The 12,734-nt window shown below is 36.7% G+C and overlaps 1 protein-coding gene across 1 annotated transcript in view; it reads right to left on the bottom strand.

Moving 5' to 3' along the window:
- Positions 1–768: 768 nt before the first annotated feature.
- Positions 769–12,734, bottom strand: part of br (broad-complex core protein) — a 177,150-nt gene continuing 165,184 nt past the window's right edge. The window contains exon 6 of the mRNA XM_081739666.1: positions 769–2,073. Coding sequence (XP_081595792.1) covers positions 1,784–2,073 — 290 coding nt within the window. The 3' untranslated portion in view covers positions 769–1,783. The remainder of the gene's footprint in view (positions 2,074–12,734) is intronic.

The raw sequence follows: 12,734 nt of genomic DNA, 5'->3' as shown, positions 1-12,734 counted from the left end.
TCCGAAGGAGGGGGAGGGGACTTTTATGTACATAACTATAATTTGCCTTACAATTAATCATTGTAAATATCTACTGAATATTGTCATCATAGGTATTCTGTCATTATTGGCACGTCACTTGCCGCAGCTGAAAAAAACATGCTCCACTTCCTTCCGCTAATCTCTTCGTCTGCACGTACGATTTTTCTGTTTTGATATACTTCATTTATTGTAGTCTCGTTCGCCCCCTCCCCTCTCTTTCCTGTCACCATACCTTCTAGAACGTCCCTCATGATACAGTTCCATCTTACCCAATGTCCTAAACCGTTTCGTTTCCTCTTCTTAATAATATCTAAAATGTTCTTTTCTCCCTCACCATTTCTAAGACCCTCTCGTTCGTTTTCTGCTAATTCTTCTCATTTTTCTCCACACCCACGTTTCGAAAGCTTCCAGTCTTTTTTCACCATTTTTGCGTAAGGTCCATGTTTCCGCCCCATACAGTACAACACTCCACACGAAGCATTTTATGAGTCTTTTTCTCAACTCTTTATTCAAGGTTCCACAAAATTGTTTTTTCTTTCTCCTAAAGGCTTCTTTCGGAATTCCTATTGCTTTTATTTCACGTTCACACTTCATATCATCACTAGTAATACTACCCAGGTATCGAAAACTAGTCACTTGTTCTATTTTCTCCCCCTCCTATTTCTATATTTGACATCGACCTCATCGTTCCGATCACCATGGCTTTTGTCTTTCTCACATTTGTTTTCATCCCATGTTTTTCACAGCCCTTTCTCAAGTTTTCTAACATCTTATTATTACTGCATTTTTCAACAATTTAGTTTTAAATTCTAGGAGCCATCGCACAAGTGGGATAGCACAGAGTAAATACAATATTAAATACTCATTGTAATATATAATGAATTACATTACAAACTTTGGTGCGAAGAAAGTAAGTCTTTTCTCTGTGATATAGAAAAAAAAAAATAATTAAGTATTCGAAATCTTATCTAATAAGTCGTCGAAACACATACGAAAGAAAATGAGGTACTAAACTGAAAATACTTCTTCATAGAGTTCGTCACAACATTTTATAATTTATCTGAATAAATATTAGAAAAAAGTAGTACTTTCTCAGGAAATAATTATTATAACTAATGTATGTAATTTAGATGATGTACTGAAAAGTGTGACTAGTTCACATGGTAATCACACATTTATAGTGAGAGATATACAGTATGATTTCTTCTCAAATCGAAATCAATATCTGACTAGAACTAATATATTTTACTTAACACAGCTAAGATACTAACTATTAATGATTGTGCTTATTTATAATTATACATGTATTCCAATGATGCAATGATGCTGTACACGAGTGCTCTACGCAACAGTAAAACCGAAGGAACCTTTCTGAAATAATTATTGTAAAAAATATTATCACAAACAATTATTAAATTTTGATACTGAGTGTATAATATCCTGCAAGTTCCTTTCTGATATATATAAAGCCAGAAAGAAAGCTGAATTCCTGACGATGCTTCTGTCGTATTAGTAAAGCAGAAAATATTCTAATACAAATTTTGCCTCATATTTTTCTTAATTGTTCGGAAATATTAGCAACACTGTTACTATTAGAGAGAGAGAGAGTCTATTTTCATTTTCTATGTGACTGTGCTTTTTTTAATGAAGTAATTTTTGACCCCTGTGACCTATTCTTTCATCTGATAACTATTAATTACCACCACAGCGATCGGGCTGTACGTGCAAGAGGGAACAGGTCACAAAAGGGGGGAAGAAAGGATCACATTTGGGGATCAGCTGCTTGCTGTAGTGCGGTTTCGAGATACTGAATAGGATCGCTCACTCCACTTGGTAGAGGTCCACAGTCTTGTCCTTTGTGGTATGTATAGCGGTGCTTCATTAAACTATTACGAGTGCTATATACTCGGTTACATAGAAGACATCGGAACTCTTCCTCTGGAATCATATGTTTGTCCACAATATGTCGCCGCAAGCTGGCACGTGAACTTAGAATTTTGCTGCAATACTGACAGGTTACTTGGACTACATTCTCTCCTACAAGTATTCCACCTGAAAAAGAAAACAGATCAATATTATCTACGTTTACCTAGTCATTTGAATGTTTCGGGGAAAAAATCACACAATGTAAAGTAAATTTGCCGTTCATGTAGTCTCACTAGTAGGTAATGAGAAAATACATTCAATCTGTGTTTAACGGAATCTCACGGTATTGTGATCCGGTAAGAATCAATTTTTATTTAATAGGTATTATATTTATTTTGTACATTTTATTAAATATGTGTAACAGAAAAATCAAATAACCAGTATATCGATATTACGCATAATTTACAGTAAATCGCTTACTAAATATTTCGCAACAATCAATCATTTTAGTTGCTTTTAACATTCTAAATAGAAATCCTCAATCAGGTTTGAAAACACAGACAGTTGTCGAGTTACGTAAATAAGACATTCGGAAATAATGCGTATGCAATGTACACAAGAAATTTCCGACATAACTAAAGTTTTCAAAGGTATTTATATCTGAAGGAAGGAGTATTATTAAATTTTAAAATTTGATTTCGAGAGCCATCTAGTGAGTGGAGCATGAGTTAATTAGGTAATTAATTATTGTTTAACTATTATTTTAAACCATCGGTGTTGTAAGAATATTCTGTCTCTTATTTAGATTTACCAATAAGATTATGTATCTTATTGTTAATGCATAATTTATAATGAGGTTTGCCATTGCAGTATTATTAAACAGTCTCTTTTAAGAATTTACGTAGTGACAAATCTTTGGTTATGGTAAAAATTCAACTTACTCAAAGAGTCCTGGAATGATCTACTACTACTGTATTTACTAAGTCGAGGATTGTCTGTAAATAGAAAAAAAAAAAAAAAAAAGAGTATATTATTCTCCTTCAGAACCATTTCCCTGAAGCAAAATCAAAATTAAAATGTTTGAAGACACGATGGGCGTTCTTCCAATTTTTATTAAGTATTCAATACATATAGATGGATTTCCTGCTTAGTCGAGAGTGACATGTAAGTACTTTCGTAAACGAGACCATGGATGGGACGAAACAATTGATAAGCGTTTCTAATATATAAAATTTAAATGGAAGTAAACAATTATGAACCAGAATTAGAAAGACTTCTCATTCTCGTCTTGAACACGTTATAGGAAACAAGTTCCATTAACTTTGGGAGTGGTAGCAACATTATCTACAAATTTTACTTTGTTGCTCAAAATCGTTAAAGACACGAAAGATATTGTTGTCAAGCTGTCCGATGTTTATTTTGGAACAAATATGATGGTTACCAATTAGTATATTGTATATAACCATACCAACAACTGACCTTCACCTTATCCATCCGCATTCAACTTACGGTGTGAGGGCGAATTGAACGCAGACCTCCTAAAAAAAGCGACAGAACTTTCTTGGTTACCTTTATACAATTAATGATTACCTGTATAACATTTTAGTTGATTAGATAAATTTTAGTTTTGATCCAGTCAGTTGTTCCAATGGATATATTTTTCAATGTGGCTTGGTACACAGAATAAAAGTTCCATTATGTAAAATTATGTAGGAAATCTTACAAGACCATACCAATTTTCCATCAAGTGCAGATTTTCGCTAAGAACAGGAGATTATTCGCTATGAGCATGTATTTATCATAAATAACACTGTATTTATCATAAATATCATTATTTTATAATCAAACTCAACATATGGTTCTCTGATTAATCCCCTGCTGTAGAATGACTCATGTCCATTTTAGACATGTGACAACAGGCTCAGAAATATTACTAACTATTTAAGTTTTCGCAGATTTTAATTCCTGAATAACCCTCTCACTTCCAGTGAAAAAAAAAAAAAAAAAAAAAAAACGAGTGATTTGGTTTTTGATGTTTGAGTTTTATTAGCATTAAATGAAACGTGGACCTCATCTTGAGTGAACCAGATGACCTTTTCCCTGAGAATAGAACTCAGGTCTTCTTGAAAGCTTGAAAACTATTTAGCCAAGAGGAAAAAAAAAAGAAAAAAAAAAAAGAACTGAAATCCAAAACACGTAGATATACTGTCTGTGTGTTATCTTGGTTCAATTGACACTAACGAATTCATTCAACTATTAAATGTATTTATTTCTTTTCTAGATTTTTCCCCTTACTTACGCCCTTATTTCTAGGCGTATTTTTATACTTCGTGAACCAGGCTCGAGAGGAGGCGCGAAATCTTGGAAGTCCCAGTATTATTTAAGAAAATGCAACTATTGAAGATATTTGAATCATGCTAAATACATTCTGTTACTGACACACTCATGCCGAAGGGAAAGCACTTATAAGCTTACTTCAATATATTCGATGTCATTTTACATGGTAATACATGGCTCTATTCTTGTAGATGGACCAAATAGGTTTCAGTAAATGAAGTACAAGAGCCAAAATAATAAAAAAATAAAAAAAATAAATAAATAAATAATGGCAATCTTACGTTTTTAGTGATTAACTTTCATTACCTTTCGAAGCAAAAATACATGGCATGAAGTATATAAGACAACTAGTTAAAGCGATAAACATACAACCTCTTTAAGCAACTTACACTGACAACACAGAGATCGCACAATATATGAAGACTGTACTTGAGTATTGTATTCCAATTCTTAAGAAAAGGCATCAAGGTAAATTTACTTTCTTATATATATTCTAAACAAAAAGTATCAAGACAACGATATATATTGATAACGACTGCACAAGAAAGTTATTTACAAATCCAACGAATGTGAAACACTTACCTTAAACGTAGCAATATTTAACAAGTCAAAAAGTCACCATTAAATACCTTATATTTCTTGTAACGCTAGATATAGTCTTAGATTTAAAAAAAAAATGTAAGAACGTGTAAGTAAAAGCAGGCCCGTATTTATATATTATGCGCCCCTGTGCTCTAAATAATTTGCCGCTTCCGCACAAACTTATGTTTTAAACAAGAAAACAAGCCGTGATTTGCAAACATACTAGCTCTTGTTGAGTAGCAGTTTAGGTATGACAAGTTACAAACGTTACAACGTAATTTTAGATAGCCTAATTCTCTCACTAGGGATGATACCATACCGGGACCAAGTACCTGGGGAAAACCTTTATATTGTCTGAAAGCTTTTGCCACGAGAAGTACGAAACCGTTTCCAAATCACCGGCAAACCCGCAACTTGACCCTATAAGATGTCGATTTGTTGGTGTTTGTGATACTATGTATGGCATTCGATAGAATAAAAATGAATGTTACGATGCATCACGCGTAAGCACCTGAGCCTATCATGTTCCTTTCTGACTTATTGCTAGAACGTCACTCGAGCAAGGGTTTGATAACGTAACTTTGCACCCAGACGTACCCATTTGTTCAGTGTTGCCAAGGAACTGTAAATATAGTGTGGAAAGAGGTTTTTGTACCACTAGATGTATATCCATGAAACATGGCATAAACATCATTCGTCATTGGAGAAAATATATTGTGGACGTATTCCTCTCCCAAGTATTACAGTTTGTCAGTGTTGCCAACCAATTGTAAAAGTCAGAAGTTCTAAAACAGGTTCCGTACGATGAAAGTTTATACAGCAAGCTTGGCAGAAACATTACACAACACTATAGCAGAAAGACGTTGAGTGTTACCATCTTCCAACCATTCTAGGTTGTCAGTGTTGCCAACAAAGCGTAAACATCATAATGTTGCAAATAACGTGCGTGGCATTGAGCGAATATAGAACAAATGCGATAGAAGCAGCATTCGATAATGTAAACATAGTGTGAGCGTCTCCCTCTCCCAAGAACTCCAGTTTGGCAGTGTTGCCAACCAATGCGAACATTCAAGATTTTCACATGAAGTCTACAGCATTGGCGAACATAATTGGACTACAACTCATACTAGTTTGTTGTATGTTAGTATGGACCCACAAACACCCATATTGTCAGTCATTCTGTACAGGGTATTTGGGCAAAGGTGATATGTCCGTGCCGTAATTTTTGCAGGACACAAACTTCAAGGCATCTCATAAATCAGAGGTTCATGCAGAACTTTGTTTTTGTTAATGGAATATTTGCTGGAGGTTCTTTTGTTTTTATGTAATGTGCTACAAATGCAAAAACCCTTCGGACATTATCCATATCAGTCAAAACCTGATTTTCGAAGAAAAATGGACATATCACCTTTGTCCAGATACCCATCGAATTGCTTTCTACACGGTATGTCACAAAGAAGCTGCTATGACCAGATGCATGCATAGCTCATCCAAACCTTTATTTCGATAACCTTTCTTTCGATACGAGATTCTAACCTGTGCCGTTCGTTGTTGCGTCGTCAACAGTCATGACTTATGATATGTGTTCAGCCGCAAGTTCATATTATTAGACAACAGAAAAATACCACCAACCTATATACACTGCTATTTTAAAAACTTCAATTTTAAAAACGTTAGCAATATTGACAGAGTGAAGTGCTTAGGGAATGGTACCAACCACAGTATGTTTGCTGTTGTGTCGAGTGATCTTTATGCCAAGTTATGTCTCTATGTTTGCAATAGTCAGACAATCTTTCGAGAAAATATATTTTAGAATTGTTGGAAACACTGACAATATGGGTACTTGTGGGTTCACACTAACATACTACAAACTAGTATGGGTAGCAGTCTAATTATGTCCGCCAATGCTGTAGTCTTCATACGAAAATCTTGAATGTTCACATTGGTTGGCAACACTTACAACCTAGAATGGTTGGAAGATGGTAACACTCAACGTCTTTCTGCTATAATGTCGTGTGATGTTTCTGCCAAGTTTGCTGTATAAACATCTCATCGTACGGAACCTGTTCTAGAACTTCTCACTTTTACAATTGGTTGGCAACACTGACAAACTGTGGTACTTGGGAGAGGAATACGTCCACAATATATTTTCTCCAATGACGAATGATGTTTATGCCATGTTTCATGGATATACATCTAGTGGTACAAAAAACACTTTTCACACTATATTTATAGTTCCTTGGCAACACTGATCAAATGGGTACGTCTGGGTGCAAAGTTATGTTATCAAACCCTTGCTCGAGTGACGTTCTAGCAATGAGTCAAAAAGGAACATGATAGGCTCAGGTGCTTACGCGTGATGCATCGTAACATTCATTTTTATTCTATCGAATATGCCATACATAGTTTCACAAACACCAACAAATCGACACCTTATAGGGTCAAGTTGTGGGTTTGCCGGTGATTTGAAAACGGTTTCGTACTTCTCATGGCAAGAGCTTTCAGACGATATATACGTTTTCCCCAGGTACTTGGTCCCGGTATGGTATCATGTGGTGTTCTGCCCGAAGGTCCCTGGGCAAGGTGAACACATGATGGTTTCCCATTGTCTTTCATGGGATGATGAAGACGTACTAAGGATGGGACATACAGCTTAACTTGGGATCCGAATCACTTGTGTCCTCACTAGTAATTGAACCCGGGACCCCTTGATTAAAAGGCAACGACCTTAATAACTCATCCATTGGAGACACATTATCTCAATACTGATATGTAATTATTCATAATATAGGTTTTAACTTACTGTCCGGAGAAAATGCATTCTATTAATTCTTAAGCTGTCTGTCTGTAGCACTTTTCAACTCTGTCTGTAGCACTTAATTTTTTTCAAAATAATCAGATAAGCTAGCTAATTAGTAACTACTGTAATTAGATCGAATTAAACACATTAACATATTTTCTCGCGCTTGTGCGGGACTTTGCGGGTAGCTACTTTTAAATACACTGCTCCACAAAACTTAAGCAACTCGAAGTAAATACCAGATAATAAAACGACAAGATCACTGCACAAAGTATAATCGGCAGAGACAGTACAGGTGCACAATGCCACAGAAATTAAAGACAACAACTCAGTTAAGATATACAGGGTGGCCAGAAAGTTCAGAACGATACCTCAACATGTAAAACAGGACTGTGCGAGGGCATAGGCAGTCAATATGGCGTGTGAGCACCACGAACAAACACACAGGCACGACATCCGGCCCCCATGCTCCGAATTAGTGTTGTTCAAGTCTTGCGGCAGATGGTGCCACTCCTCAAAGCGAGCTGTTTGCAGTTCAGGAAGAGTGTGTGGTGGTGGATTACGCTGTGCTATTCGCCGTCCACGAGCATCCCACACATGTTCGATGAGAAGCAAGTCCGGTGAGTATGCAGGCTATGCAATGGGCGTAGTCTTTGTTCTCCAGATACTCGGATACCAAGATGTGCACGGTGTGGATGCGTATTGAATCCATAAACAGGAAGTCCGGACCAAATGCTTCTTGGAAATTGCGCACATATGTATGGAGAATTTCATCCTGATACCGTTGTGTCGTCAAAGTGCCATGTTCCATAATATAGAGATGCGTTTCCCACTCAGCATGATCCCATCACACACCATGATGGTATCACCGTCAAATGACAGCCGTTAAGCAATGAAGTTTGAGTGATAGCGTGTTCCTGACTCTCTCCATACTAATGTCCAACCAGAATCAGACGACAGGCTGTATCAAAACTCATCGGATAACATAACGCGCACCCACTATTGTTCCCTTCATGCAACATATTCCTGACACCATGTGTAACGCACATGTTTGTGCTCCTGTTTCAATGACAGACACAGCACAGGTCTTCTGGCATGCAGTCCTGCTGTATTGAGTCGCCGATGAAGAGTTTCACAACTAACATGTTGTCCCGTTGCCTGAAACAAATCATTTGGCCGTTGAGGGCATGATGCTTGACGGTCACGTCTGGCAGAATTGTGAGAAAATTGTGATCGGCGGCCGGCGTCTTCCTCGGACGAACTCCTCCATGACGTCTACTGACTGTATGTCCATTTTGGAAGCGACTTCACAGCCTTGACACAACACTTTTGTTCTCACATTGAATTCCTGTGCCACGCCCACTTGGGATCGGCCTAGTTCACATCACCCAATTATCCGCCCGCGGTGAACGTCACTCAAATGTCATGTGCCAGCTATTGAAAGGTGTCTACGCTTGATATCCCACATACGAACCACCAACTCACTGCTTGCAGCGTCGGACACACCTGGGCTGTCGTGTACGCTACGTGGCAAAATCTGTTCACCGAGGTTAGCTGAAATGGTCGTTCTTTGCAAGAAAAGGAAATTTATACAGAAAAAAATGAGAGGAATATTAAAATCGTCTCGCTCCCTTACTATATGCATTTTAACCGAAGTGAAATGATAAAAGCTCGAGTTGACTCTAGTGTTGTTCTAAAACTCATTGGAGTATGTTAAGAAAATTTATTTTCAAAGGTTCAATTGTTTCCTCATTCCAGCCATCTTATGAATAGGAAATTAAAAAAAAAAAAAATAGAAATTGTCTACTTCCTCATTTAGAAGCGGAATTTTCAAAAATGCTGGAACACGTGTCAATTTATTTTTAATGTCTACTTCCCATTTAGAAGCGAAATTTTCAAGAACAATGGGACACGTGTCAATTTATTTTTAATAACGAGTTTATATTGAGTTTCATGTCAAACTTGAAGGCCTAGTAATATATTTTATTTTCCCATACATTTTGAATACCCTCCTCCCTCGGAATACTCAGTTTAATAAAAATGAATGACAAATACTTTGGCATACATTAAAACGCTCTCTTTTCCTTAGGAGAAGTATTTTTAAAAAGTGAGATGACAAAAAAAAGTCCAAGGTAGATACTAACTATGTTCAAACCTTCATTTTAATTGGTTCAGCACTTTTACTATTAAAATGTGGCAGACAACGTCTTTTTAATCCTAACAATATCATTGGCCCAGCATACAATAGGTAGAAACGTGAAATTTGAACAGAATATTCCTTTTCTGGGGCTAAAACCAAGAGATTTATTGAAAAATGTATTCTGTGGGATTAGGTCTGTGTGTGTGTGTGTGGGGGGGGGGTAAACATTTCTGCTAAGAATTGAATATTTTCTTACGACTCGGTTAGGAGAGAAATATTGCACAACATTCTTACAGAATTTGGAATACCGAAAAAGCTCATTAGGTTAAGTAAGATATGTTTAAATGAATCCCAAAGTAAAGTCAGGATAGGAAAAATTTTGCCCACGAGCTTTCACATCGAGAATGGCCTGAAACAAAGAGATGCATTGTTGCTATTATTATTCAACTTAAGCTATAAGGAAAATCAAAGATAGCAACCAGGGCCTATGGCGTATATTGTTGATGTAAATTTAATAGGGGATGATAGAAAAACAATAGAAAGAAATGCAGAGGTCTTATTGAACGCTTACAGGGACATGGGTTTAGAAGTAAATGTAGAGAAAACTAAATACGTCAAATTATGGATGCGTTAAAATATCGAATAAGACGTTTGATAAAGTAGATACTTTCAAATATCTAGGATCAATATTAACAGACGAAAACCACATTCATGAAGAAATTAAATGTCGACTGAAAGCGGGGAATTCGTGTTATTATTCAGTTCAAAATCTCTTGTCGCAAATTCTGTCGAGGACTTTGAAGCTTAAAATATATAAAGCAATAATCATGCCGGTTGTTCGGTATGGTTGCGAAACAGGGTCGCTTACTCGGAAGGAAGAACATAGGCTGAAAGTATTTGAGAACAAGATCCTCAGACGAATATTCGGACCCAACAAAAACGGGAATGGCGGAAACTTCATAACGAGGAACTCCATAATTTATAGTGCTTATCAAAACATTGTTAGGGTCATCAAGTCTAGGAGGCTCAGGAAGGCAGGTCATGTAGCCAGGATGGAAGAAAGTAGGAACGATTTCAAAGTCTTAGCTGGAAGACCAACCGGAAAACGACCATTAGGAAGACATAGGTACAGATGGGAGGACAATATTATTTATTTATTTATTTATAACAGGTTTCAGATACAGCACTAGGCCATTTTACACTGAAACACTTTAACAATTTGATAACATAACAATTCAATAACAATTTGAAGTCAAGATGGTACAACACAACAGCGACATTACAAACATAGCTTATTTATAGATGATCTGAAAGTATACTCACTTGAAAAAAGTCTACAGTTTCTGATAACTGATTATAAATACTGACAATTCGGTTTAGAAGGGAACTTTGGACAATATTAACTCTCGCCGCTCGAGTGTAAAAGAGATCACTAGACCGTGTTGTTCTAGCGGGTACGCGAAAATTGATCTGACTTAACAACTGTTCACATGATATGTGGCCATTTACAATTTTTTGCAAAAATATTAGGTCAGAAATTTTGTTTCTCACTAAGGGAGGTTTGATATTGAGGGATTTTAAAACGTCATTTTTTGGAAGCGTTTGGAGGTGAGGTACTCGGTAGGATACAATAGCTAGAAAGAAATTAATTACGGAATTTATTTATTTTTTTTTTTTAAATGAGTAGGGCAAGCCATAGACCAGATAGGAGAACAGTACTCAATAGTGGGAGCAACATATGACTTATAGAACAAGCTTAAGGAATTAAGATTTTTATGTCATTGAAGCGATAAAGGAGTCCCAGTTTTCTCATAGCAGTATAAGATATTGTGCTTATATGATCCGCAAAAGTAAGCTTACTGTCAATGATAACACCAAGATCTCTGAAAGAGGAGACAGGATTTATGTTCTTATGGCCAATTTTGTAAATGTGTTTTATAGGTTCCTTTTTTAGAGAAATCGTAAGAGAAGCACATTTTTCGATGTTTAAGCTAAGTTTCCAAGAGTTACACCAGTTGAGAAGAATTGAAGCGTCATGTTGAAGAGCAAGCGCATTGTACTCGGATTGAACTTGTCTGTAGAGTTTGCAGTCATGAGCGAATAGAAGAATATTGATAGAGCTGTTTGTGAACAAAGAAGGCAGATCGTCCATGTATAATAGGAATAGAAGTGGACCCAGAACACTGCCTTGAGGAACTCCAGAAGTTACGGGAATAAAATCAGAAAAGTAACTTGAAATTGAAACTCGTTTTGTCCTATTACCGAGATAGGTTTTCAGAAGACTAAGCAATTTGCCATGTAAATTGAATCTAGAATTGAGTTTGTATATAAGAAGATGGTGTGTAAGGGAATCGAGAGCCTTAGCCAGGTCCAAATACAAAATGTCGAGTTGGAGAATTTTCTGAGATGCTGTCCACAGCATCGGACAGAAGAACAGATAAATTAGTAATACAAGATTTTCCTGGCAAAAAGCCGCGTTGTGAGAGTTTATAAATGGAGCAACAAACTGAAAGATAATGTTTTTGATTATCTTTTCACAAACGAGTGAGAGAGGTAATAATAAAGAAATAGGTCGACAGGAGGACACATCATTTTTATTCTTACCAGACTTATGAATAGGAGTGGTATTAGCTCTCTTCCAACAAGTGGGAAAGACACCTTCTGCAAAACAGCGATTTAGTAAATTCGAAAGGGGTTGAGAAAGCGAACTGGCAACACTGCGTAGGAAGCAAGTGTAAATATTATCTGGCCCTAAGGCGCTCTGCTGGGGCAATGTCAAGAGAAAGTCCTTCGGTCGGAGTGGTACTGATAGAAGACAAAGATTCAGAACAAACAGGTTGAAGAGGGTAGGGGAAGGAAGGAGAGGTGGGAGGGGATGAAACAAAGCTACTAGCAAAATATTCATTAAACACCTTTGCCCTGTCTTTTTCATTTACATGTGCATTTTTGTAGGTCAGTTCAATCGGTGTACGAGAACTATTTCTTCGG

This window comes from Thermobia domestica, chromosome 15 (assembly GCF_964235325.1).
Source record: "Thermobia domestica chromosome 15, izTheDome1.hap1.1, whole genome shotgun sequence".
NCBI lineage: Eukaryota > Metazoa > Arthropoda > Insecta > Zygentoma > Lepismatidae > Thermobia > Thermobia domestica.
Note: the sequence above shows the minus strand (reverse complement) of the source record. Positions and strands in the feature narration are given on the sequence as shown.